Source organism: Anser brachyrhynchus (assembly GCF_964034855.1).
Source record: "Anser brachyrhynchus genome assembly, chromosome: 1".
NCBI classification, from domain to species: Eukaryota; Metazoa; Chordata; class Aves; order Anseriformes; family Anatidae; genus Anser; species Anser brachyrhynchus.
The window spans coordinates 186,447,426-186,471,861 of NC_137694.1; the positions used below are offsets into that span (position 1 = coordinate 186,447,426).

Here is a 24,436-nt window from a genome sequence, read left to right on the forward strand (position 1 = left end):
AGGTGTCTGCTCCAATTTAATACAGCAATTCCAACACATCATGTCAATTTTTTGGTAACTTGTCTTTTTATCACACACATCAGACCCACAGAATCCCCTTTTTCTTCTGAACCAGTGAACACGAAAAGGGAAAGATAAGCTGTAAAGGAAGGAATCAAAAGCATGATTTTGTTTAAAAATTGCTAGCGAGCCAACTTTTCTGTCTCTACCTGTGATAATGGCCTGCACCCAGGGGTGACTATACAGCAGAAAGAAATTATTAGGTAATTGGAAAGGCAGGTACTTACATTTGAACTGCAGGCAAAACCACTCTCTTGGGTGATTTAACACAGAGGTCTTCATACCACAAGGTCTCCTGCTTAGTTAAAGCTAAAAATGTCCATTTCACTAATAATTCATTTTCAAAACAGATAATTAAGCAGTAAGACATTCTGAGGCATTTATTAATGTTTAATAATGCATGGTACAAGGCAGAAGAATTTTGGTGCTTATTTGTTCTTTGTAATCTTTCTAATTCTTCTGTCTGTCCTCAATCTGTATTTTTTTTTCCCAAAATGCCTTTAAAAGTGCAGACTTCAGTGCAGCATGTAAATCATTTAAACCCAAGATCATAATTAGGTTGTAAAGCATTGAGTATATGCATGTTTTATGAAAAGTACATCCTTGTGCTTCAGCAGTGAAAACCTAAGGCTTCTTTTTTTTTTTTTTTTTTTTTTTTTTTCTAGAATAAAACCTAGCCCAGCAAGCTTTAATTGGATCTCTGTGGGAGAGAGTTCATTTGTTGAACTTGTGCCTCTACCTGATTTATTTACATGGGTGTGTATATACACTGAAAATGGGAGTTTCTGATTCCAGCACATGAATGAAACTCTTCTAAAAATATAAAAAGGAAATAAAAACACCAAGGATTTTGTTCTGTTTACCCATGCATAATCTTCTGAAAGCTGTGAAAGGAAACAGGCAGTGGTGCAAATTGTTAAACAGGAGATCATCCAAAAGCTCAAGTCAACAGGCATGGGAGAAGGGTGTATCAGTGGGGCTTTGGAAGACGATTTTTATTTTTCAGGCAAAGCTGGGGTCCAGGTGAAGCCTCCGGTAATGTCATTTCCTGTATAAAACTCTCAGTATGTCACATTTCCCAGATGTATCTCTTTTCAGAATTCAAGTCATTAGGTGGTCATTTCTCATCTCTAGGAGACCTGAAGGTTGCAGATCAATACTGCAAGTGGGTGATTAGTGGACATCAAGCATCAGGGTTTGCAATTATCTAATCCAAAGGTGAGGGAAGCAATTGGAAGCAAGTGGCTGCAAGGACTAAAATAATTAGATCAGATAGTTCTTGTAATGTGAAGTATATATATTGCCAAGAAATGCTAAAAGCAAATGGAAAGAATTAAGTGCACACTTCCAAAAACGCAGACTAAGTTTCACAAGATCAGATTTGACTCTGGTTGAAACTATTGACAAAAGAGAGAAGAGGAAATCACTGGTTTTATAAGCTTGCATGGTAAACATTTTCATTCTGTCACCATCCAAATATAGTTGACACGGTAAATTAAATCCCTATGCCAGGCCTTTCAGGGTGCTTCACTTGTGGGTAGCTTTGGTAGCTGGATGGTGTTGGCATGGATGATTGCGCCAGTTCTGCCAGGTGCTTTGATGCTGACAGCAGGTAAACCTGGAGAGAAAGCAAGAAACATATTTAAGTTCTCTGATGACTTCCAATGGAACAAAAAGAGCAGTTTGGAGACTGCATTACAAGTCATCTTGCGGGTTTCCTGCAGTAGGAAGACTGTGTGAAAGAAAGGAACTAAAGGGGCAAGTGTCAATGTCAAAGCAAAGCAGCTACCCAAACACCTGAAAATATTCCAAAAGAGCTATCATCTTTTAGAGGGGAAAGAGCAATTCTCACAATTAATGTTATTGATTCCCCATATGAACAGAGAGCTGCAGAGCACTGAGCCAAATTTGTAATAGCATAATGTTAATCTAAACCAGGAAGGACAAACTAACACAGAGCTGAGCTCCTTCCACTGAGGCACAGCACCGGTAGGGCTGTGAGCACTCCACTAGCAGCTGAAGAAGGGACACCAACCACCAATGCTTCTGCACGACGTGGTTCTCGAAGAGAGACCTCTGCAGGCTTCGGGCTGAGGGGGCATGATGTATCACAAGGCCAAGAGTTAGCAATATTCCAGCATAAATACATTCCTGGAGACCATCTGACTAATTCTGAGCTGATTCCTTACATTGGTAGTATCCACAGAGACCTGTGGATCACTACAAGATATGTAACCACAAGAGCTCTGTGGAGCTGGTAAGGAAAAACATGGTGGGTATCTGGGCACATAAATGAAAGATAGAAGTTGCCAGCATGGAGAGAAAGAGAATATTTAAAAAAAAAAAAAAGGGGGGGGGGGGGCACACAGCATTAAAGTATATAGTCTTCTAAAAAATAAAAGCATGCTTAACAGAAATGTTAGGTCTGGACACCAAAATCATTCTAGTGTACGTGTGCAAACTGACAGGAACAGAAGAATTATCATCAAATAACAATGTCTAGTAAAGTAAGTCTAGTAAAGTCTAGTAAAATGGTACAGGAGAACAGTAGGAAGTGAAATGAAATGAGATGAAAAGAAATGAAATGAACCTGAATCCAGAAAAGGCAACTGGAGATTTTCTGCAAACCAGAAAGGCACCATGCATCTGATTTTTTTCATTTTCTGCTAGAAATACTTTAATTTAGATAATCAGTTTGATTTTCACATCTATTAGTTCTTACAGAGGCCCCTGCTATTCAGTCTCAGACCTTTCATCACAAGGGCAAGCTACATTACAGATCAACCACACTTACACTAACATGCAGCAAAAATCTCCTTAAACATCATAATGGGGAAAAAAAAGGCCTAAGAAATACAGTTATCTTCTGTGCCCATTGCTCTTTCAATATCACATACACACTGTAATAGCCACTGGGAACTGTAGTAGCTTGTAGCAGGTTTTGATTTTCAGGTCTAAGACTTGCAGCTGTGTTTCCAGAGTTTATCGGCTTGCACAAACTGCAGCTGGCCATAGCTTTTCAGGCCTGCATATCTCTTCTGGACCCCAAGTGCTTTGCTGCCCCAAAATCATAGAATTGTAGAATCATTTACACTGGAAAAGGCCATTAAGATCAAGTCCAACCATCCACCTAACACTACAGGTTCATCACTAAACGGCGTCACTACACAGTGAGTCTTGTTTTTCCCCAGGACTACTTACCCAATTTGATAGGATGACAAAGCTTGTGACTTTTTTCAGTTTAATGATCTGTAGTTTTCTGGGAAGCTCCATCCTGTTATACAGTTTTAACATCTGGCCTGAAATATTAAAGAAAAATACGTTACAGTAAATGGGGACTTTTTACTTCTAGTATATGAAATGGTTCATTAAGCTGCTATTTAATGTCCTGTACTAGAAAACACAATAGAATCTCCCTGCTACAACCAGGCACAGTTTCATAGCTCAAAAGTTACATTTAAGGACTCTAGAAGGCTAACAGTGAGGGAAATGAAAAAAAAAAAAAAAAAAAAGGATCTCCATAAATCTGGATGGGATGAAAGGATGTAAATTCTGCATGTAGCTAAGGAGAGTTTTTAAATTCACAGTAGAAGAGTCTGTGTCCATGGATTTACAGGAATCACTCACCATCTTCGTCCTCTTGACGTGTCTGAGCTGCACGGCCTCTAAGTATGGTCCATGAGTCCTGTATGCAAGATAAAATTACTTGTGAATAGGAACCACTTCAGCAGAGACTGTGAAAACATCCTGTTCAGAAGTGTCTTGGGAGGGTCTTCCATGGGGTAGGGTTTTATAAAGCGTGTATAATTTTTGAATAGGTTTAAATTTGCTATTCTGCTCATCCTTCCTCCATATTTCTCATCTTGTGATATATATATATACATATATCTTATATTTACCTGATGTGCTATAATGAGAATTGAGGAATTGAAGGATTTATGCCGCACAGAAATGAACTGCAGTGGATCTGCACATTGTGCTGCCACCCTGAACATGCTCTTGATGTGAAAGCTGAATCTTTTAAGCTCTCATCTTCCTTGTGACTGAAAGTTAAATAAGTTCATGGTGAAGATTTTTTAAATGCTTAACTGCAGTGATTTGAGTTTCAGCTAGAAGTATAATACACAGAACACAACAAACCTGCTGCAGTTGTGATGCTGCTGTTCAGTATAAGAAATCTAAATTGTTGGTGGATGCTCCTTGGTAGTTTTTGGCCTGTAAAATCTGCCTTATTTGTGTCATCTCAGTTAACATATAAATAACTTCGACAAGTCCTTTCCAGGTTCCTGGTGGGCTACTACTGTAAAATGAAATTAAAAACAATAATATCAATTGCAGTACCTTTGAGTGGGGTATAAATTCAGGCTGTCTCTAAAGTGCTTTGTGGAGTTACCTTGGATACAGAATCTGGCCCATTGTCTCTGGTGGAAAGTAACATCTTAATTGGAGGTTTTTAGTGGGTATAATTACTTCAAGATCTCCACTGACATTTCATTTGACATTTCTGCTATTTAGTAGTAGTAAGTCCTAGTTAGATCTCTGTGCCTCCCTCTGTGCAACTCTATGCTAAAGAAATATTCTGGCATAAACACCTTTCAGTGAGAAAATACCTTGTCAGCTGGTCTCATTCTGCACCTCATTACCAGCAGTAGGGGTGTGTGGGTTTTGCCTGCTCGTGGAGAGGAGCTGACAGCAGCTCAAATAAGCAACAAAAACAAATGAGCAAGCAGCGATCTGAAAATGAAGGTGAATTGGTTTTGTGTTGTATTCACTCACAGCTGCTTATTAGATCCTGAGACTTTCTTCATCCCGGTGGAGACAAAAGGCTGATTTGACAGCAGAGGCTCGGGCGCAATGTGGGAAGGCCGATAAGGGCTGTGAAAGCTCCGGTCCTGCACAGTCCCAGCCAGGGATGGATTCAAGGCTGCGGGGAGAGAGACCTAGGGGCAGAAGATGTCCTCACCAACCTCAGCTAGGAATTAAGGAAAAGATGCAGGGCTGCCAGTACTGTCGCTTTGGGCAGCAAGCTGCTATTTCGGAACACAGCAGAAATCAGCTGAAATGTTGTCCAGCAGCTCCGGCTCTGTGGCACCCATCGGTCCCAGGAGAGTCACAGCCGCACACGCTTGGGCCTGAGCTGCCCCATGGCACAGGTAACACAGCGCCGATCCAAGTATGGCCACCGACTGCTTGCAGACTTGGCAGTGCTGGTAGGCCTGGACTTGGCAATTTGCATTTGTTTATGCCTTTAGGGTCTGTATTAACTAACCCGGGTACTGGTAGCGCAGCTGAAGCCACGCCAATTTGGCACTGCCAAGGTACTGACCATGCCTCGCAGGCAGGTTTCCATCCTGTGCTGGTCTCCCTGCTGATGCCAGCAGAAAGTACTTTGGTGCCCCAGCACTGCTGTGAAGGCACCATGGTCATTGCCTCATAGCCAGGAATCAAGATGCAGAGCTCCCCCGGGCAGCAGTCTGCCATCAAGTCTGTTTACTGCCTCTAACAGATTCCAGTTATGCCTTTTAATTTTCATGCTGAATTAATTACCTGCCCATCCACACAGATGGCTTCAGAATAAAAATACAGTGCATGTCCTCATCTTTCATTTAAACTTCCTTTCATACCAGTGCAGTGGCTGGCAAGAACCCATATAACAAACCCTGACAGCTAAGACTCCGGTTAGAGAAGCTGAATTGGAAAAATTGATCCTGAAGCTGCCCTCCAAACTCTGCATCTCAAGGTTACAGCGAGCCCGCGCGTATGGAGCAGAGCAGAGGGCATGAAACCCAGCTCCCTGGGGTGGTGCTCTTCTGTCACACTCATATACAGCCAGAAAGACGGATGAATAACCCACGCTGTACGACATTTGGATGTGTGATAAAACACTTTTTTCCTTAAGACATTTCACTTCACCCTTCATTTCATCAGCTTCTAGTTTCGTGATACAAAATGGCTCGCTTTTTTTGTTAACGCATCTGTGACATTTCATTAAAATATTGGCAATGGGAGGCCCTGAGTTTCTTACAAAAATAAATGCATTTTTATATAATCTACTGAGTGTCCTGGCTTTGCTGGTTTAGCCCTCACTACTGACCTTACTACGTGAAGGCTGTAAACTGCTTTCAGTGTAGAGCAGGCATTCTCTGGCTTTGGAGAAGGGCTGCCTTTTTGTGCAGAAATCACATGAGATCCATTCAGACATGTTCCCGTTCAATATTAATGGCACCCTCCCTCTCTGTAAGTTATAAAAAAATCAATTTGGTCACTTGAGAGATGGGAAATCATTTCTATTCACTCAAGTTATTTATGGATCTAAATCCCTCATGCCCTAATGGAAGAATATTCCTATCATTATTAGCATTATAGAGACACAGGCACTGAAAGAGAGTACTATGCACTTTATTCGTATCTTTCTTACAATGAAGGAACATGAGTGAACCCTTGATTTGAGTCTTTGTACCTACAAAGGCAATGAGCTCTAGCAGGTGGAGAATGGGCTTCTCTTTAATCTCACAAATGACAACTCTCTATATTTTTTTAATGAGAAGAAATCTCATCTTTGCTTTCCGTCTAATTAATAATGTTTTCAATTCACCTCTGCTTGGACCATGTCCAGGAGTGACGACTTCTATTAATAGTTAATTCTTTATAAGGTTCTAATAATGTTGTCTTCACTGACAAAGAAAGTCTATTTCCTTTAAAACAAATTCTCTTCTGAACCGTGCAGCAAACACTTGGAAGCATTTCTGCTGGTCTCTTATCTTATAAAAACATTTGCAATTTTGTCTCTTTTAATACAATCTCAGAAGCCACATAAGAAAACTTTGTTTGGGTTTAACATCTTCAGATTCCAAAGTATGCTGAGGAAGGACAGAGGCCCAAGTGTTTAAATATTAGATTCAGAGTTCAGGCATCAAATATGAAGTTTCAAAATAAAGCACTGAAAGATACACTGTCTTGGAGAGAGACAAACCAAGGGAAAGAGATAGTAGAAGATGTGTTTTTATATGACAAAAGAAATGAAATGATGAGTCAACGGGGCAGAGAGTTACAAGACGGTTGTTCCAGATGGAAAGAAGGCAGCTTTTGTCTTGACAGTTATGAGCTGGTTTGATGGAAAAGAAAAGAAGCTAGTGCAAAGTTAATAATCAACCCAGAGAGAGGAAGAGGGAAAAGACAAAAAGATGTGATATAACTTTACCCTCGTAATACTGAAAATTATTATAAGGTTTCTTTGAATGCATAGGATTCTGCACATGCATTGAGGACAGTCATAAAGGAAAGACTTGTAATAACACAGGGAATAGGAGACGGAAGGGAGGGTAATGACTCAGCACAGAAAGAGTTTAGATAGCTGTGTAGAAAAGAAGAAGGCATCACCCACAGCAGGAGAATGTCACAGACAGCAATGCTTCGCTCATGTTGCACACCCACCATGAAGTTGCAGACGTAGAGTATCCCAGGTCGGCTTCCCACAGGAAACAAGAGCAACGACTTGATGCCTGGGTTGCTGCATGCGTACCTAACTTGGAGCAATACTGACCTTTTCAAGGCAGTGCTCAGTCCTCAGAGCACTATGCCTCTGCAAAAAAACTCTCTCAAGAATTCATGGTGCTTAGGAAGAATTTTCCTCCTTCCTTGTCAAGAGGAAAAGCTGTGGCTGCTAACCACACACAGCTCCCCAAGAGCAATCCACATCAGAAAACAACACAAGCCATAGGGGCTTTTCCCAGACTAAAGACTTATATGACAAATGTCTAGACAGCACAAACCAGTTCTATCTGCTGCCTCGGATCACAGGACTTGCCTCTTAATTCCTTTCTGGTTCCCTTGTGGCTTGAGTTCAAAGGTTTCCTGAGCTTTGCAAAGGCAAAGACAGCGAGAGCAAGCCAGGATGCGTACCTTTTCGGTACAGACTATTCTCTCTGCTATCACACATTCACACGGGAAAGTGAAAATTAGTCCAAGAATCAATGTTTGATTAACTCTGCCAGGCAGACAAGCTCGGCATCAAATAAGAAACTCAGCATAATAGATTTTTTTTTCTCCCAGAAAATGACCGACTGCAACAGCTCATTTTCCAGAGTGCTACAGAAGAAAATGTACTCTCATGTTTCAGTTCATTTCACCCATACTTCAAAATGCAATGAATTTGAAATTATATGAATGCAACCTCATTTTAGTTGTACATCAGAAAGGGCATAAGTTGAAAAGTACTTTTGTGCTTCACACGACTTGAATTTTTCGAATTGTTACTTTTCCTCCCTTGAGGCAAAAGAATCAATCCTAACACCGAGGACCAAAAAAACCTGCTACACGACACATCTGCCTCATATTCATTAGCTCTGTGTCTGACCCCATCTGGGTTGGAGCAATATACCCATATTATCAAGATAAAATTGGAATTTTTGTACTTCGTATAACTATTACAGCCGTCTTTAGAGCCTTTAAAGTGTGTTTTACTGAGATTCATTAATAAAGAAATGCATTTGTTTTACTTGTCCTTGGACCTGTTTTTTTTCTGAAGATCAAAAGATCATATTTTATGTCTTTGAAGACATAAGATGGTTGATAGCATTTAACATGTCTAAATAGTATGATTCACATAATACCAGAACTAGCTCAGAGTGAAAGTTGTGTAATATAAAGAGGCATATCAAATAGCATCTCTGGCTTGTCAATGAAGCAATTACACCAGAGGGCCGATGAGCTGCAGAACTAATGCAGGTTGTTTTCCCCTGAATATCTGTCTTTGGGTTGATTAATGCTGATGACTAAAAAAGTGTCAGCAGTCACACATAAACCTTTTCAAGAATGGCAGCAGAGACGTTTCCTTATGTGTGCCCTCGCTCTTCCTCACCTCCTCTTGCATACTCTCGGTCTCTGCATATTGTTTAGGTGAACATTGCAGCTTTTCTCACCATCAGGGCACATACACTTTCTCCCCTCAAAGCAGCTATCTATTTTAACAAAACCCACTGGAGCGTACTATAGAGCTGAGGTGGCTTTCTTCAGGTATGTTGGTTGGACTTGGCCAACCACAGGGTGCCAGCCCACATATAAACTGCATGTAATCTAATTTCTGTGGGAAATCAGAGATGATACTGAGAAGCCAGCGGGGAAACTCTTGCAAGGAAACCCAAGGATAGTCCATTTGTTGATTTGTGGATACAGACAAGAGGGGATGGCATTTACCCTACAATGTCCCAGGCTAAGGTTGAACACAATATTGCGGCATTGGATTGCTTTGTTTTGTTTTCACACCTGTGATTGTAAGCATTGGCATCTTAGGTAAAATAAATCTGAATAAGGAGTGGAGATGGGAAGATTGCTAGTGGAAGGTGGGAACTGAGTCCTCTGGCTGCTTGCAGAAAGGAAGGCAACAGAGCAACTCACCCTCACACTGTGAGGCTTCCCTCACGGGTGGGAATACCAGTTTCTGTAGCCAGCCCTGTTATATCCATAGCCAGGCAGGTTTTTGCTCATCTTCTGAAGCTGGCAGCTCTCAGACAAGGCAATGAAAATGGCCTGGGACCACCAGCTCACTCACAGTGAGGAAAAGGAGGCCTCGGTGGGAAGGAACAATCCAAAGACGAATGGCTCCCAGGCAATCAGTACCCCTGTGCTCAGCCATCCCCTCCCTAAAGCTCCACTCCTCTGTGGTAATTAAATGCTGCACTTTCCTCAACTTTGTGATTAAATGTTCTAGCTGAGAAATTAAAATGCAAAAATGGAACTTGCTAAAGCTCATTCCTTGGGGGGATACGTAATTATGCAGAAATGAACAGAACATAACTTAAACACTTTGCATTTCCTCAGAAGCACATGGACCAAGGGCCAGATTTTCATTGTTATTCTAACATCTGAATACTTTTCAGAATCTGGTCCAAAATTTGTACATTTCTCCCTAAGCAGAATTAAAAAGTTTCAGTTAAGCCACTTTTAATAGAAAATTAAATTATGCTCTTTAAAAGATTAACAAAATGTAGTTCTGCATGGACTATTTTTTTTCTTGTTGCCAGTTAATTATTCCAAGAGTACACCGCAAGGGCCATGTTCATGTGAGATAACACTGCTGCTGGGTCACTGGCAGCTGGTTCATCAACCACCTTTCAGGTCTGAGTTATCTCAGCATAGCATGCAATTTTGAGGAATCTTATGGGTTAATTCTCCCTCATTTTATACAGATAGATCCTCATCTTGGGCATTAAGGTTTGAGTTTGAAAGCTTTATGTATTGTACAAGTACAAAAACACAGCCTAGGCAATTCCTAGGCCAATATTCAGTCTTAGGTAGCCCAAGTGCTAGCATAAAGCCATCTTAACTAACAGTGCTGGCTTCCTTAAAAGCATCCTGAGTCAGTTAAATGCATAGCAAGCTTAGGAATACCACTAAGCATTCATTATTATATTTCATAATTTATATAGATCAAAACTGCTGCTGGAAATCTGATTTTATTGAAGTTACACAAATGTACACTAATGATGACCAAGTAAAATAGTATATACACTTAAAGCACAGCTTAACAGTTTTGTTTTCAAGAACTCTGACATATATGGTTTTGCTACATGAAGGCACTGGAAGCTGTAAAAAATGTGTCTTAATATACTGTATTAATTACAAAATAATGCATGATCATATTATAGAAATATAAGGTAAATGCACAAGTTAAAATACAGTATTTCTACCTACAGTGGTATTTTTTCAGCTACTGCAAACCTAATTATCCAGGCAGAATAGTCTTATCCTAACTATTTTAGTAACCTAATAATTTAACATAATTGTTAAGCTTTTAGGATGGGGTGGGAAGGGAGGGACAAGACAGGAGAAAAGAGAAAAGGCAAATATTTCACTTCCCATCACAGTGTAGCTTTTCTGGCTTGTTCCAAACCCTGCATAAGTTTTATGGAGAAGAGGCTCATGGTGAGGCATCCCTGAAAAAAACAGACACCTGTGCAAAGCCTTTTTTCCCTCACCCCTAACCCCCAGAAACTAGAGGAACATCAATTTTTTAACTGAAATTCAAGGGCATCAGACCACAAAACCATTTTCTTACTAGGAGCTTCCTGACATGCAGCAGTCCTCAATTTCTGTGTGTTCTTCATAGTCACAAAACGTCAATAAATCCTTATGGCTCCAGTACGAACTGAACTTCGTACAAAGGCTTCGGACAAAGGGCTGGTGATAATGCTCACTGTGACTATTTATACGTGTCAAAACGTGTCCCTGTATAGGGGAAAATAATAACTGGTGAACCAGTAATGTGTTGCGCTGCTAGTGCTTCCCCTGGGGAGACCTTCAGTACAAAGCAACACCGTGAAAGACTTTCTTTGACCATGTGATATCCAACTGAGAAGAGTTTTTGTACTTTTGACCAACAGGTGACACCTCCACAGTGCAATTTCTTCAGTTCACTCCTGAAGCCTGTGCAAATCCCTTCCTTCATCTGAGAGGATGAATGCATGTGAGTACACTGCAGCACATGTAGTACCCACACAGGTAGGCATGGGTGAGAGTCAGAGACCTGGCAGTCAGAGATCTAACATGATTCTGACCTTTTCTTTAGGTCATTATTCAGATCGTTTATCTGTTAGCAATATCTTAAATACATGATTCCTACACTGTTCCTATAAGAGGTTTCACTATCATCATTCACAGTCAGAACTACCTTCTGCCCTCATGCCCCATGAACAGAAAAAAGAAAGAATTTCAGGCATTCAGACACTCTTTACTTTTTTATAGACTGGAGAAGATATTTTTACTGTAACATCACATATTTTGAACTGTGTACTGGTGTAGGAGGTGTGTGTTTGTACAACTGCTGAGCTAAGGAAAATCCTGTTTAATCTGGCACAGGAACCACCAGCAGCTGAGGAAGGAAGTAATTCTGAGTTCTGGAGTACGTGCTGCAGTACTGAATGTGCAGCGTAAGAGCAAACAGAAATATCATTGCACAGGCTTCCTACAGGCAGGGGTAGTGACCTGACACTCGCATGTGCCTGATGGCACCCAGAGATTCCTTAGTCTAAAAGCAGATGTGGTGACTCTGACCATTTTTAGAAAAATACGATAAAGAATGAGAAACAAAGCATGAGATTCCTCAGTCTATGACAAAAAATAAAATAAAATCCCATTGGTTCAATGGGCATCAACTTCATTTACACCAGTGCTACATCTGAAGAGTGAGGTGGAAGAATGAGTGAGGGTTTGGTTGAAAGTTTTTCATTCTTTAACTTTCTTGACATGAGCAATCAAAAATGCATTCTTCCACCCTGATCCTATGAAATATTGCATTGTGTCTTCAAGTGTTTTGTTTTTGGTTTTGTTTGTTTGTTTGTTTGTTTGAGGTAAAAAGAGAGCTGTCTATGAAATGGGAAAGAATTTATTTATGTTGTGGATCTGTCACAAAAAGTACGGTGACATTGAAGCACAATTGCTTCTACAATGTTTAAAATAAACCTGCACGACAGATAGCACTTTCAGTTCCTCCAGTGATTCTTTGCACTTCTGTTACCAAAGCACAATGTTATGATGAAGCTGTCAGTTGATCTTTTAATGGAAGAAATTGAGGTGTTCAGATTTCAAAAATATTTTTTTGCAGGATAGACACAACCTTAAAATACCAGTGAGCCTGAATTTTGCTCTGTCTCCCTCATGTATACACCAAAAGTCATGTAGAGTCAGAATCACAATAAAACTGCACAAACAGCGTACTTAGGTTAGTGGCTGTGGGTGTTCTGAACTTATGAATTATGACTAGGTCCAGCAACAAGTTTAGCACTAGTTAGCTTTGTATAAACAGCGTGCAACTGCACGGTATGTAAGCTGTATACACCACAAAGAAAAGGAGGTAAAAAGAGCATTTGCTGGAATCAGAGGGGGAAAGTCCTGTCAGCCCAGGCCTCACTGCAGAGGACACCACAGAGAAGGGGTCCATCTGATGCCACCGCCTTGGTCTCAGAAGGGATGCAAGATACTGATTCCATTGTTAACATTTAGTAGTTACTCATTTTCTATCAATAAATGACAACTTTCACACACATCCTGGACACGGGGTGTGGTTTCCATGAATTCTCCAAGTTTTCAAGAGTCAGGGCACAGCAACTCTTACCACTGGTAAAATGGTGGTCTCCATTTCAAGATCTGCAAAGAGGGGCTTAAGAGACCAACGAGATCCAGAAAGTCAGCATGCAAAGCGAGGTGAGGAGACAGTACCTACTTGAAGGCACCCTGGCTCACAGGAAAAGAACACATTTATTATTTTTTTTTTCTACATAAATTGTGAAGACAGAAAAAAACATTTCTGCAGTCTTCCATTGCCTGCCCAGCATTTCTAAAGAACAAAGCCTTCAGGTACCAAAGAGAAAGAAAGATCCTAAAATATGTACAGAAAAATCCAGAAAATACAAACCTATAATTAAATCTCTCCCTGAGGTAGCACAGAATCTTTTGAAGCGTGGAGACGTGCAAAAATCAGCGTCCTGGGCATGTGGGAGGAACAATGCCAGTTCCGCTGGGGCAGGCAGCACTGCTGGTGATTCTGGTGGGAGTTGGGGGCACAGCTCAGCCACCCACCACAGGAGATGTCTAAAATACTGCCACAGCCTGCAAACAAAAGCTCTTTTCTCCCCAAGACATCACTAACTCAGGATAAGAAGCTCAAGAGTAGTTTTCCAAACTAATGAGAATTTTGGGTCTACCACATCAAGCCTCACCCAACTCTACCGAGGGTTAGAGATCTACCGAGAAAGCGAGAGGAGGAGTCCTTTTCTCATTTCCTCTCCTCCATTAACAATAGCCCACGAACCACACACTCCCACCTCCATGACATGAACCCAGCTCTCTGGAAGCCCATTTAGGTTAAGACTATGTTGGTTTCTCAGGAACATTACTCTGAATGATCACTTCTAAATGATTGTATGTCGCTGTGGTACCCTGATGCCCCACACAGCTGTTGGAGCATTCCAGAGACTCCCTTGCTTTCTGGGGGAATAATTACATTTAGATTTTCAGGAAGTATAAGCAAGGATCTGGGCTATGAGGGTAAAGAGAAATGGGTCATTTTTAACCAGTGGCAGATGGCTGCTGAGACTTTCAGGAGGCTGAGTTACAAAAATAAGAGATCAGAGACAGAAGCTGGGGAATCCCATCCAGACTTTGGAAGTGACACTACAGAGATACCAGATCATGCTAGGGAAGAAGAAAAAGAGGCATCCAAGTTACACAATAGAAAAGATTCAGGACTGCAGAGCTCTTTAATCTTGAGACCAAAACACAACATATCCTAGTGATGTTAACAGAAGACATGAGCAGAGCTGAAGGATAGAAAGTGTCTTTAAGTAAAATCTAAGTGGTGGTATTTATTCAGTATCCTATCACCTCAATCAGTGGAAAAAATCATATTTTAGAGCCACTGCTATTTGTATCCTTTGTTTCTTTTTATAATTCTGTTTATTTTCTGTACATAAATTGCCTACTCTCCTTTTTTTTCCCATGTCTTTATTTCTTTTCCCTTTTCTGTGTATTTTGCCTGCAGCAATTATGTTGTCATTACTAACTATGATGCCAATGAAATGATTAACGGAAATGTTTCTGGGATCACTGGAGATGTTAAAGACTAGGTGTGGAAGTTAAGCTTCCTGTAGCATCAACAGAGAGTAATAAGTGCCTCGAAAGATTTATTCTTCCCAACCAAAGGCATATGTGTGAGACATAGGGGATAACAGCTTTTGAAAATACCTTTCTCTCCTTGAGGACTGTAGAGAGGCCAAGCCCCGGCAGCCGGTTTAGACAAGACTTTTGAGATTTAGATCAAATGAATTCCACCTTTATATTGCAAAAAGTTCAGTAATTTATTAAAAAAAAAAAAAGAAATACATTTAAATGGCTGTACTTTGTGCTTATATACAGTTCAGATTTACTATGCATTAGAGAGATACTATATGAAAACTTAGATTTTGGGGGGTCTTAAGAATATCAGGAGGGCCAGAGGCCAGCCTGTATATTTGACACTCCTGGTGGAGAAAAACAAAATGCAGCCAGGGACCAGAAAGAAAGATCATGGAACATGTCTGGGGGAAACTTTTACACTGAACATTTTGCCTAACAGTCTTGGGAAACTGGCTTGTCAGCAATGAAGGCATCACTGATGTGCACAAGATTACTCCAGGGGCATGGATTGGCTTATCAAATAAAACTGCTTGAATTCATTTCCTCCCAGAGGGCCCTGGTATTCCATAGATTATCTGTTTCTATGGTGTTTCCAAAGACTACAATTCACTGCTGCTTACCACAAGGGTAGGGCTGAGACTGCACGCTTGTGGCTAACATACTATAAATGAGCCCCGAGGCTCTGAGGTCTGGTCTTCATAAGGATTGCCTGCCTCTGTTGACAAAAATTGTAATGGTACTGGCCTAAGAAAAATCAGATGAATTGATAATTGTGTGCTTTTCGTATTAGCAGATAATAAACACAATATTTACACTTGGTTCATTTGCCTGGAAGCTTCAAATCACTTGATAAAAATTCAATTAAAGGATGAGTAGTGAATTTAAATGTAATGAAAAGGCAAGGGAGGGGCTTTGCCACTTCACTCCTCTTGGGAGTACAGATAAGAACATGTTCCTTGCCTGTTCGAATCAGCTTAAAATCCAGGGAGATATTGCCTGTAAAATCCAAAAGTCAGTGAATTAATCACTGGCCTGTACGTGTTAGGTCAATTAGTTCGACAAATGGAGACTTCAAAGTACCCTAAAGACACTTTAATAACTACAAAGTAATCAGAATTTTTGATTATCAAACAAGAAAGCATGTTAATATTTTTCATCTGAGATCAAATTCTGCAGTAAATGCAAAATAATTCTGAAGGATCCTGTTAGAAATGTGGACTGCAGTGTCCCTAACCTGACTGATGGAAGAGTTTTAGCATAGAAAAGGTAGGCGTGGCGTTTATGTTATTTTTGTTTGAAAATTACATACTTACCCTCTAACATCTTTACAACTTCAAAATAAATGAAAACAGAATTTCAGACATGAATATATGAATTTTAAATTCATTTGTGTACTGCAGTAAATTTTACCTAGATAGGATCATGATCTGTAATCATCAGATAAGGAAACTTTCCTCATGTAAAACACGGATGAGGACAAGGGAAGAATAAAGGACTTCAGAAGCACATTGAGCTGTAAACATTTAGATTTTTAAAACACACAAAAGAAATCATAGAATTATAGAATAGTTTGAGTTGGAAGAGACTTTCGAGACCATCTAATTCCAACCTCCCTGCCACGGGCAGGGACACCTCCCACCAGACCAGGTTGCCCAAAGCCCCATCCAGCCTGGCCTTGAACACCTCCAGGGATGGGGCATCCACAGCTTCTCTGGGCAACCTGTGCAAGTGCCTCACTGCCCTCATAGCAAATAATCCAGATTGTATGTGAGGATAACATATAATCTTTTAGTTAAAACTACCCCAATCTGAATTTACATTAAAAAAAAGCTAAAAGAAAAGCACATCTTCCTTCAAAGAAACCAAACCATCCAAATGTTGTTTCATTCCCAAAAGAGTTACTAACAAAATATTCTACTTGTGTGACCTACACAAAGCAACATATATAAAACGCATATAAACCAAAATATTTCATTAATCAAAGGTTTCACCAATAAGCTAATTTTCCAGTTTTACCTAGTATTAATCAAAAGTTCTATTTCAGCTACCTGATGTTTGGGCTAAAGTATATACGCTGTTTTGCTTTAAGAAAAGGGGATGGAAGATGCCTTTATTACTGTTTCTGCCAGTCAAATATACAAAAAAAAAAAGGGCTCGATAAAACAAGTAAATATAAACTAGGAATTTTGGAAGACTAGTATACTAAAAAAGGAAGGTAAAATACTGTAAAGGATTCTAGATCAAGCTTCACATCAGCCTTTTCAAAAAGTGAGCTATAAATCTTCCAGCCTTAAATAAATCACAGTGCCTATCAGCACAGAAGATGCTCAGAAAGGAAATTCAGTAGCACATCTTTCTCAGCCTCACGTGTACGAGGTAACAATAGATCCAGAAGGGCAGCTGCGTAGTGATGGAAGAATTCCAAAGCTCCGTTGTTTTATGGCCAGAAAGCTCTGAAACCCAAACCTGAGGCCACACTGAGTGTTACATCCCGGTCCGTGCTCCAGCCTACGTAGGAGCTGGCAAGAGCAGGAGGTGGCTTCACATGGGTGAGTGCTGGGCTGTGATCCAGAGAAGCAGGGCAAGCTGAGGTGTGTGTCTGAGCCCTTTCCCTGTGGGGAGGCCAGAAAACACTCTCTGCTCAACACAAATGAGGAAACCTGCTAGGATTTCCTCATGTTCAAGCAGAATGCCTCAGGGCCTCCTCAGAGGGCAACAAATAGGATTCAACACCATAGCCTACAGCTTAGCGCTACCTGCTAGCACTGACAAAAATGAAAAGAAAGAGAAAACTCAGGGTTTCCAGACACTTTCCCATCACTCCTTCATTACCAGTTCCCATTGACTATCCACCAGCTGGCCACTAGACTTTCAGCTCCGTTTTCGCCTGAGCCACAGAGAAACCCGGTGGCACATTACAGGTTAAAAGAGCATACATCTATGGGAAGGAAAACTACTGCTCTGTGTGAATAATAAAGGTAAAATAGAGGTATAATTTCCTAAAATGGAATAAAACATGAGATGTCTTTGTAAAACGCCCTTCCTGTCATTGGGCTGGTTGAACTCCTAACAAGAACATCCCATAAATGTAGGGCTTTTCCTAGTCACGACTGCGTAAGAGCACAATTTTTGCAAAAGCATCCATTAACTGAGACTGCCTGATAGATAGTTTCAGGAACTTGCCGGAGCGAATAGCTGATCTGGGAACTGATTATAGCAGCTATTCAGTCGGCTGGATGTCACACACAGCTCACTCTCTGGGCTAAACCGAGCAGTCAGGTGCCTGAGGCTCTACATGTAGTTCTGTTCTGAATGAAAAACTCACCGCCAGCAATTATTTTCAGAGAGTGGAAAATCAATGGTGAGCAAGTCTCTTATCCAAGGATACGCTGTGAAGCCTCTTCTTCGCAGTGAGGCTTGGCTCTGCCTAGGCTGGGCATAGTGACAAGGTAGGAGGGAAGCCAGGCTTTTGGGAACCAGGTGTGAGTACCGCTGGCTTCTCATAGAGCTCTCGAAAGCCTCCGCCTTTCGAAAGAGATCATTTGATCTGAAGAAGCCTTCTGGGATCCAGAGATACCTAAGGGTGATGGCGTTTGACTGCTTTCTACTTCGTATCTGAGTGTCAGTGCCCACCCTGCTTACTCCCTACGTACTGTAACGCCCATGGACTCAACACTGATATGTGCCAATCAGCCCTCCCAGCAGGGAAAGTTAGGGAAAATGCTCTGCCACACTCTGAAAGGAAGTGTGGGCTCTGGCTGGCTGGCTCCTAAACATTTCCAATTGAACCCTAGGACCTTGTACACCTTTCCTTGCCTCTCACCATTTCTTCCTCACGCTGAGAATAGAGATCCGGTAATTGTACACATACAGATAGCAATTTTGTACCACCTAAACTGGGGTACCTCCTCCCACAGGTTGGTCAACAGATCATTAAGTAAGCTAGTGATAAACAGTGGTGGCAAAGCTGGGCAAAGCTGGTCCTCCTTTACTGAGCAAAGTAGACATACCCTTTCACTATGCTACCACGGGCAATCAAATTTTACACTCCGTCTCCACGATCCAGGAGGCATAAGCTCCATCTTGGCCCACTGCCCCTGCTGGAAGGCTGGAAATTTCATTTCCATAAGGGCTAGAAACCTTCTAATTTTATGCTCCTTAGCTTCAAGAGGTTGTTTCCCTCCTAATGTCCCCATGCCCATAAATATTGTATCTATATAGAGTTTAATCATTACCTGAGATAAACTAGAAAAGCTCTCTTACTTTCATTTTGCAACTTAGATTCATCAGAAAGGACCAATCATCCTGCTAGCCTTTTCTTACTCTGTAGGATTCAACTTTCTTGGATGTGAGCAAGCAGAATTGCACATAGATGAAATCACTGTAGCACTGAGCACATTGCAGATGCCCAGCCTATATATTTTAATATCAAATTTGCCTTTTCTATTTCAAAATATTTGTCGTAAAGGACAAGAATAGGAAATGGAAAGAAAAAGGGACACACAGGTGCTTTAGGAGTAGCAAAGATATGACAGTGGTTTTTATTGGTGGTGGTGGTGGTGGTTTTTGTGTTTTTTATTACAATTTTATATTTCTTTGTATTCTCATTTTTGCATAATTCCACCAACTTTATCTTCCAAGGACAATAACAGTGTGACAGAGGACACTTTGTTTTCCCTTCCCATCCCCACAGTAGACTTGCATTATACCTCCTTACAGCTCTTTTTGGAAGTAATTAAGAAACATCTAAAGTTCAGAGGCAAAGAGGTTTTCCAAACAGCAGCCATCACACTTCCTGGCCACTGGCAAAGCCCAGTGTCAGCCTGTGTTCTCTTCCATTTGATCATTCATCATTTTCCTGGCTTGGGTAAAGAAAAATCCTTATGCTGAAAGACAAAGGCTCCTTGGGGTACCACCAAACTAGTGATGTTAGACAAGCGCTGGGAAATGCCATCTGAAACATCAGAGAAACATCAAGGTACAGCTGCTTACCAGAAAGCAAAATCCTCTGAACAGCAAAGATATTTTACACCTCTTTCAGTAATTTTATTTCATATACTTAATAGTGCACTCTCATCTCAGTAACCACAAAAGGAATTAGCATTTCTAAAGCTTTTTATGATCAGAGCAACTACTCTTCCCTTAAAAGTAGTATTACATAATTACAAATGCCACTTTCATGTGCATTGAATTCACCTCTATGACAGGCATTCATTTTGCTCAATATTGAACTTGCTGTCATTTCCACATGTCAGTCCAAAAGAAGGCTGTCAGATGTTTAAATAAATGACTTGAGAGAATAAATTACTGTGTTTAGACCCAACGCCACTGAACAGGAACCCATAAAAAATGCTGTTGCAGAGCTATCGGAAAAAGCTTTGTACAAAAGAAAAAAAAAAAACACCTGTGCACCATTCTCTGAACTAGCAGTGCTGCTCTGAACCCGCTGCTCCTCCCTGTCCTCTGATGTTCTCAGGACAAGGTCACATAGCTCTTCTCAAACAGAAGGACAGATCTTACAAGTAGGTAGACTAGAGAGATGCGAGTTCAGATGGTGCTGTGCTACTGGCTTCTTGTATCAAGTCGAGCCAATTTTTTCTTGTAGGATTTAGCTACAGGGGCAGGCACAAGGCTGTGTCTCTGCAATGCAAGCGGCTACGTGTGAGCCAATGCCATTAGAGCCACTGGAGATCTACCCAATTCAGGTAGTGGACTCCAGAGAAGGAGAGAGCTGAGCATGCTGAGCTGTCTGCAGCACGCTGAGATAAATGACCTCTATGCTCTGATGGCTGTTTCAGCTTCACTTCTGCCAAATATAATGGGACCTTAGACACTCACTTCACATGAAGGCAGCCACAATGAAGAAACCCAAATTTAGGTGTCTGAATCTGGAGCTGAGTTAGACCTTGCTGTCAGGTCAACAGGACATCAAAATGATTTAATAAATTCACTTAGCCAAGATCGGTTCTCTACCTGTAAAAACTGAGGTATTGACAGTTTCCTGGCACCCAAGGACAAATACATTAGAGATCATAAAACTGAAAAAAAATCACTTTAATAATGGAAATGAGGGAGGAAAAGGGCCATAGGGTGGTCATCAAGAGAACAGAGCCAGGCTCTTCATGATGGTGCACGACAGGAGAATGAAATACAGTAGTCATCAGCTGAAACAGGGGAGGCTTAATCTGGACATACATAGAAACGTTTTCACCGTGAGGACAGCAAGCAGTGGAACAGGTTGCCCAGAGAGACCGTGCCATCTCTGTCTCAGAGGTTTCCAAGACTACGTGGAATAAAGCTCTGAGCGGTCAGCTCTGCCCTCATGGTTAACCCAGCTTTGAGCTAGAGGTTGCACAGGAGACTTCCTGAGGTACCTTCCCACCTGAATTATCCTAAACTCCTCACAGTTTACAGAAGGAGCCTTAGCTACCTTCTCCTTTCCTGCAGTTCCTTCTTTTTCCAAAACAAGGAAAAAGAAAATGTAACCTAATTAGCAAGGGAAAAACAGAGATAAAAAGATAATTTAAATAATAGGCTCCATTGATGTTTCCTAGAAAGCACATCTGAGAGTTCTTTGGACGACAAGTTACAGAGAAACATTTCATGTGACAGAGCCTGGGTGCTATAAGTTATCACTGCTGACAGCACAGAAAACCAAGGCACCAGGTGCTACGTACTTAGGTTTATTGAAGGATGGCTCATTTTCCTCCCCAAAACAGTGCACAGAAACAAACTGCCTGCCCTTTCACACAGTGATTTCACATCAACATTTCCTTCCATTTTATGCTACATCTCCATAAGCATTAAGGCAGAGCAGCTGTTTGATGCCCTTGTTTACCCCACCACACTTTCGTTATTAATATTATTTCTTTTGGAGTATTTGGTGTACAGCGGGGTCAAGTCCCTATGGTTAATACTCATTTTAGCTATATAGCTGTTCTGTTGCTTGGGGCTATTTGCAAATGTATCAAAGACAGTTTGAATATACAGAACAGTGCTGAGTCCACAGAGCCATGGGAGCGTGAGCTGGTTTTTATTCTCTTCTCTAACGTCAGCAGCATTTCCAAACCATGTTTTAACAGGTGCCAGCATGAGCAAAAACAATCAACTGGATGGTCAGCAAGCCCTCAATCTAGATCCTGATGTCGTAGAAGCAGTAGCTAGAAAGCTATATTTTTACTCATATCCTGGGAAAATGTGAAGAGAAAACGGCATCATATATGAATTCTACCCTACCAGTTCTACAGTTGTTTCATAAAAAATTGTATTATTGGTTTGGGAAGGTCTTCTTATGCAGTTATCTCACCTTTCCCATTCCCAAGGCAGCAGTATCTCAACATTTATGGCTTTCAATCGATACTTACCTGCCTGACTTGCTCTTAAAAACCTCCATAAACAATCCCACCGAGATGATCTATTGTTCTGTGCTCAGTTGTCCTACTAGACAGCTCTTTCACTGAGAGAGAGATGAAACCTGCACTGCTGTAATGTAAGCCCATTACTCCAAGTTGTCCCTTCCATCTTTTTCCATCCCGTACCTGTATCTGAAGGTCAGAACCATGTGCTCCCTCTGCCTCCCCTTCTCTACAGGGAGCAGGGCCAGGCCTCCCGCAGCTGCTGCGCTCCCTCCAGACCCTTTCAGACCCGCTCTCACCTCCCTGAGCAGCACACACAGGCTGCATTTACACATTCCAGTCTGACGTTTCTGACTCCTGCCTGAAATACAGCTCTTCCCCAGCAACCAGTCCCCACTCTGTATCGCCCAGCTTTACCGCTACTGCCTCAGTGCAAAAAGTGTGTTTGTCCTTACCAAAGTGCCTCTGATCAGAGCACTTCTTCAGCTCGGCAGGACCACTTGAACACTGAGGCTATGCCCCAGACAATCTGCATCCCTTCTTACCTGCACTTTTATAAACGTGCCCTCTACTTCATCTAAGTCATTAATAAAAGTGATTTTCCATTACCAACTATCCATTTGGATAACTACCCCAAATAACTATCCTCTGAGTACAATTTCCTACTGATCACTTTGAGAAATTTCCCTCCAGGTTTTCTCTCACTTACTTATGCGAGTGTCATCACAGACAAAAGCCTTACTAAGATCAAGAAAAAATGACAATTTTGCTTTTTCTTTACTCACAACACTGATCGTAGGAGGACATTTGGCTGATATGATATGATTATCTCACATCTAACAATGTTAGCTGTCATTCACCTTAGTTATTGTCTAGCTGATTACAAATTGTTTGGTTTCGATTATTACTGATTCCTCTGTTGTGTTTCTGGGACAAAACCAGTACCTCCCTTCTCTGTTTTCCTCCCAGGAAGCCCTAAATTTGCCTTTTACAGTCTTCTGAAACTTTACTTGCCTTCCACTTCTTGGAGGGACTGCTAATGACTCACTCTTTCAACATTACATCTAATCTATCATAGCTGAATTCCCCAACATTTTGTTACTGACAATAGCTAACAGTTCAACGACAACCACTTCTCTTAGTGAAGGCTAAAACAGAAAAGGCATTTAACACTTCTGCTTTCCCAGCCTCACTAGTGAGTAAACAGCATTTTTCTTTCCTTTGGACAACCACAGAAATATTTTTATTTCCATACTCCTGCTGGTAATGTATTTGTTTTCTTATACTGTACACAATTTTGCACCTGCTAATTGCTCTGAAAAAAGCCTCAGAATATCTTCAGAAAACTGTGGGAAAATAGGTTTACCTTTATAGGTGAGAAAAATTGATACAGAAGAGCAGAAGGCAGACATTTTAAGTTTCCAGACTTCCATTTATCAACCACCCACACAGAAAACCTGATTTTCAGAGTAAAAGTTCTGAGCCCCTGGGCTCCCGTTTGTCACAATTACTGTGAAAAACTGAAGAGGCTTAACCTGCCCTGGCAGAGATGGGATTGAGCTCAGAAGCTTGGAGTGTGTAAACCAGCAACAGCTGGTGCCTCTGCCCCACAGCTTTTATCCAGAGATGCCCCAGGGCAAGACATTCCTCTAAGGCAGGCTGGAAATAGTCTCTTCTCACCCTCCCTTTTTCCTCAGCAGGAGCCTTACTCCCGATAGTCTGGTAGCTCTGGCATCCAGCTCAAACAAGTTGAAGGGTTTTACTTTCTTCCTGTATTTTCCATTTCTTTATTCTTCTCCTGATTGCGTAAGCAGTTCTGAAAGCTCTAACACACAAGAGTAAGGGTTTCCAGAGAGAGGAAGGGCAGATTACAGAGCTTATTTAATAAGATTCACTCTTTCATCCTCTTCACATTTACCCCTTTGAGCACCGTAAATCCTGGGCTGCAAAGAACTTAATTCTTGGCAAGCTCCAAATGACAACCCATCTCTGCACCTCATCCACTGCATGTTACTAGCTGCCTGTGTTCCTGACTGCATCCCTTCTCTGACCAGATGTCACCAGCTCCAGATGTCTGCCCTGTTACCCTGATCCCTGCCTCTGTTTTGGGGAAAGAAGGGATAGCAAATTCAGATCATTTTAACACCAAACCAGAAAGAAATCTGAGTTACCAGTACATATTTTATGGTGTATTTTCTTTTTTTTTTTTCTTTCTTTTTTTTTTCTTTCTTACCAGACTTTAGCTGACATGGCTGGGGTAGATGATTACAGCCCTCATTGTTGCAGACAGAGATACTGTAAGGAACACAGGCTAAACCTACAGTCCTGCATCAAAGTTGCACATCATTCCT

General features: G+C 41.2%; 1 protein-coding gene across 7 annotated transcripts; it reads right to left on the bottom strand.

The window, feature by feature from the left end:
* On the bottom strand, positions 1 to 24,436 carry LOC308199247 (uncharacterized protein). Of its 7 annotated transcripts, none has more exons than XR_013954545.1 (5): positions 7,495 to 8,281; positions 4,837 to 4,984; positions 3,688 to 3,745; positions 3,262 to 3,359; positions 1 to 1,678 (listed from the first exon to the last, which is right to left on the bottom strand). XR_013954545.1 is itself a non-coding variant. In XM_080603146.1 (5 exons), exons 2-5 carry the CDS (start codon positions 11,163 to 11,165, stop codon positions 1,556 to 1,558), a joined length of 378 nt encoding a protein of 125 aa, XP_080459272.1. In that variant the 5' UTR covers positions 11,166 to 19,684; positions 22,269 to 24,436; the 3' UTR covers positions 1 to 1,555. The 7 variants fall into 7 exon arrangements, 3 of the variants coding, with proteins under 3 accessions (XP_080459272.1, XP_080459271.1, XP_080459273.1); XR_013954546.1 differs by having other exon boundaries at positions 4,837 to 5,000; positions 7,495 to 8,275; XM_080603146.1 differs by lacking the exons at positions 3,262 to 3,359; positions 7,495 to 8,281 and adding exons at positions 11,117 to 19,684; positions 22,269 to 24,436.

Excerpts from the sequence above, each read along its gene's own strand:
- LOC308199247 (XM_080603145.1), bottom strand. The coding sequence starts at position 7,576 with ATGCAGCAACCCAGGCATCAAGTCGTTGCTCTTGTTTCCTGTGGGAAG. Across the intron at positions 4,985-7,494 it reads TCTACGTCTGCAACTTCATG|CCTTGAATCCATCCCTGGCT; the intron begins GTGGGTGTGCAA and ends CTCTCCCCGCAG. Across the intron at positions 3,746-4,836 it reads TCAGGATCTAATAAGCAGCT|GACTCATGGACCATACTTAG; the intron begins GTGAGTGAATAC and ends TCTTGCATACAG.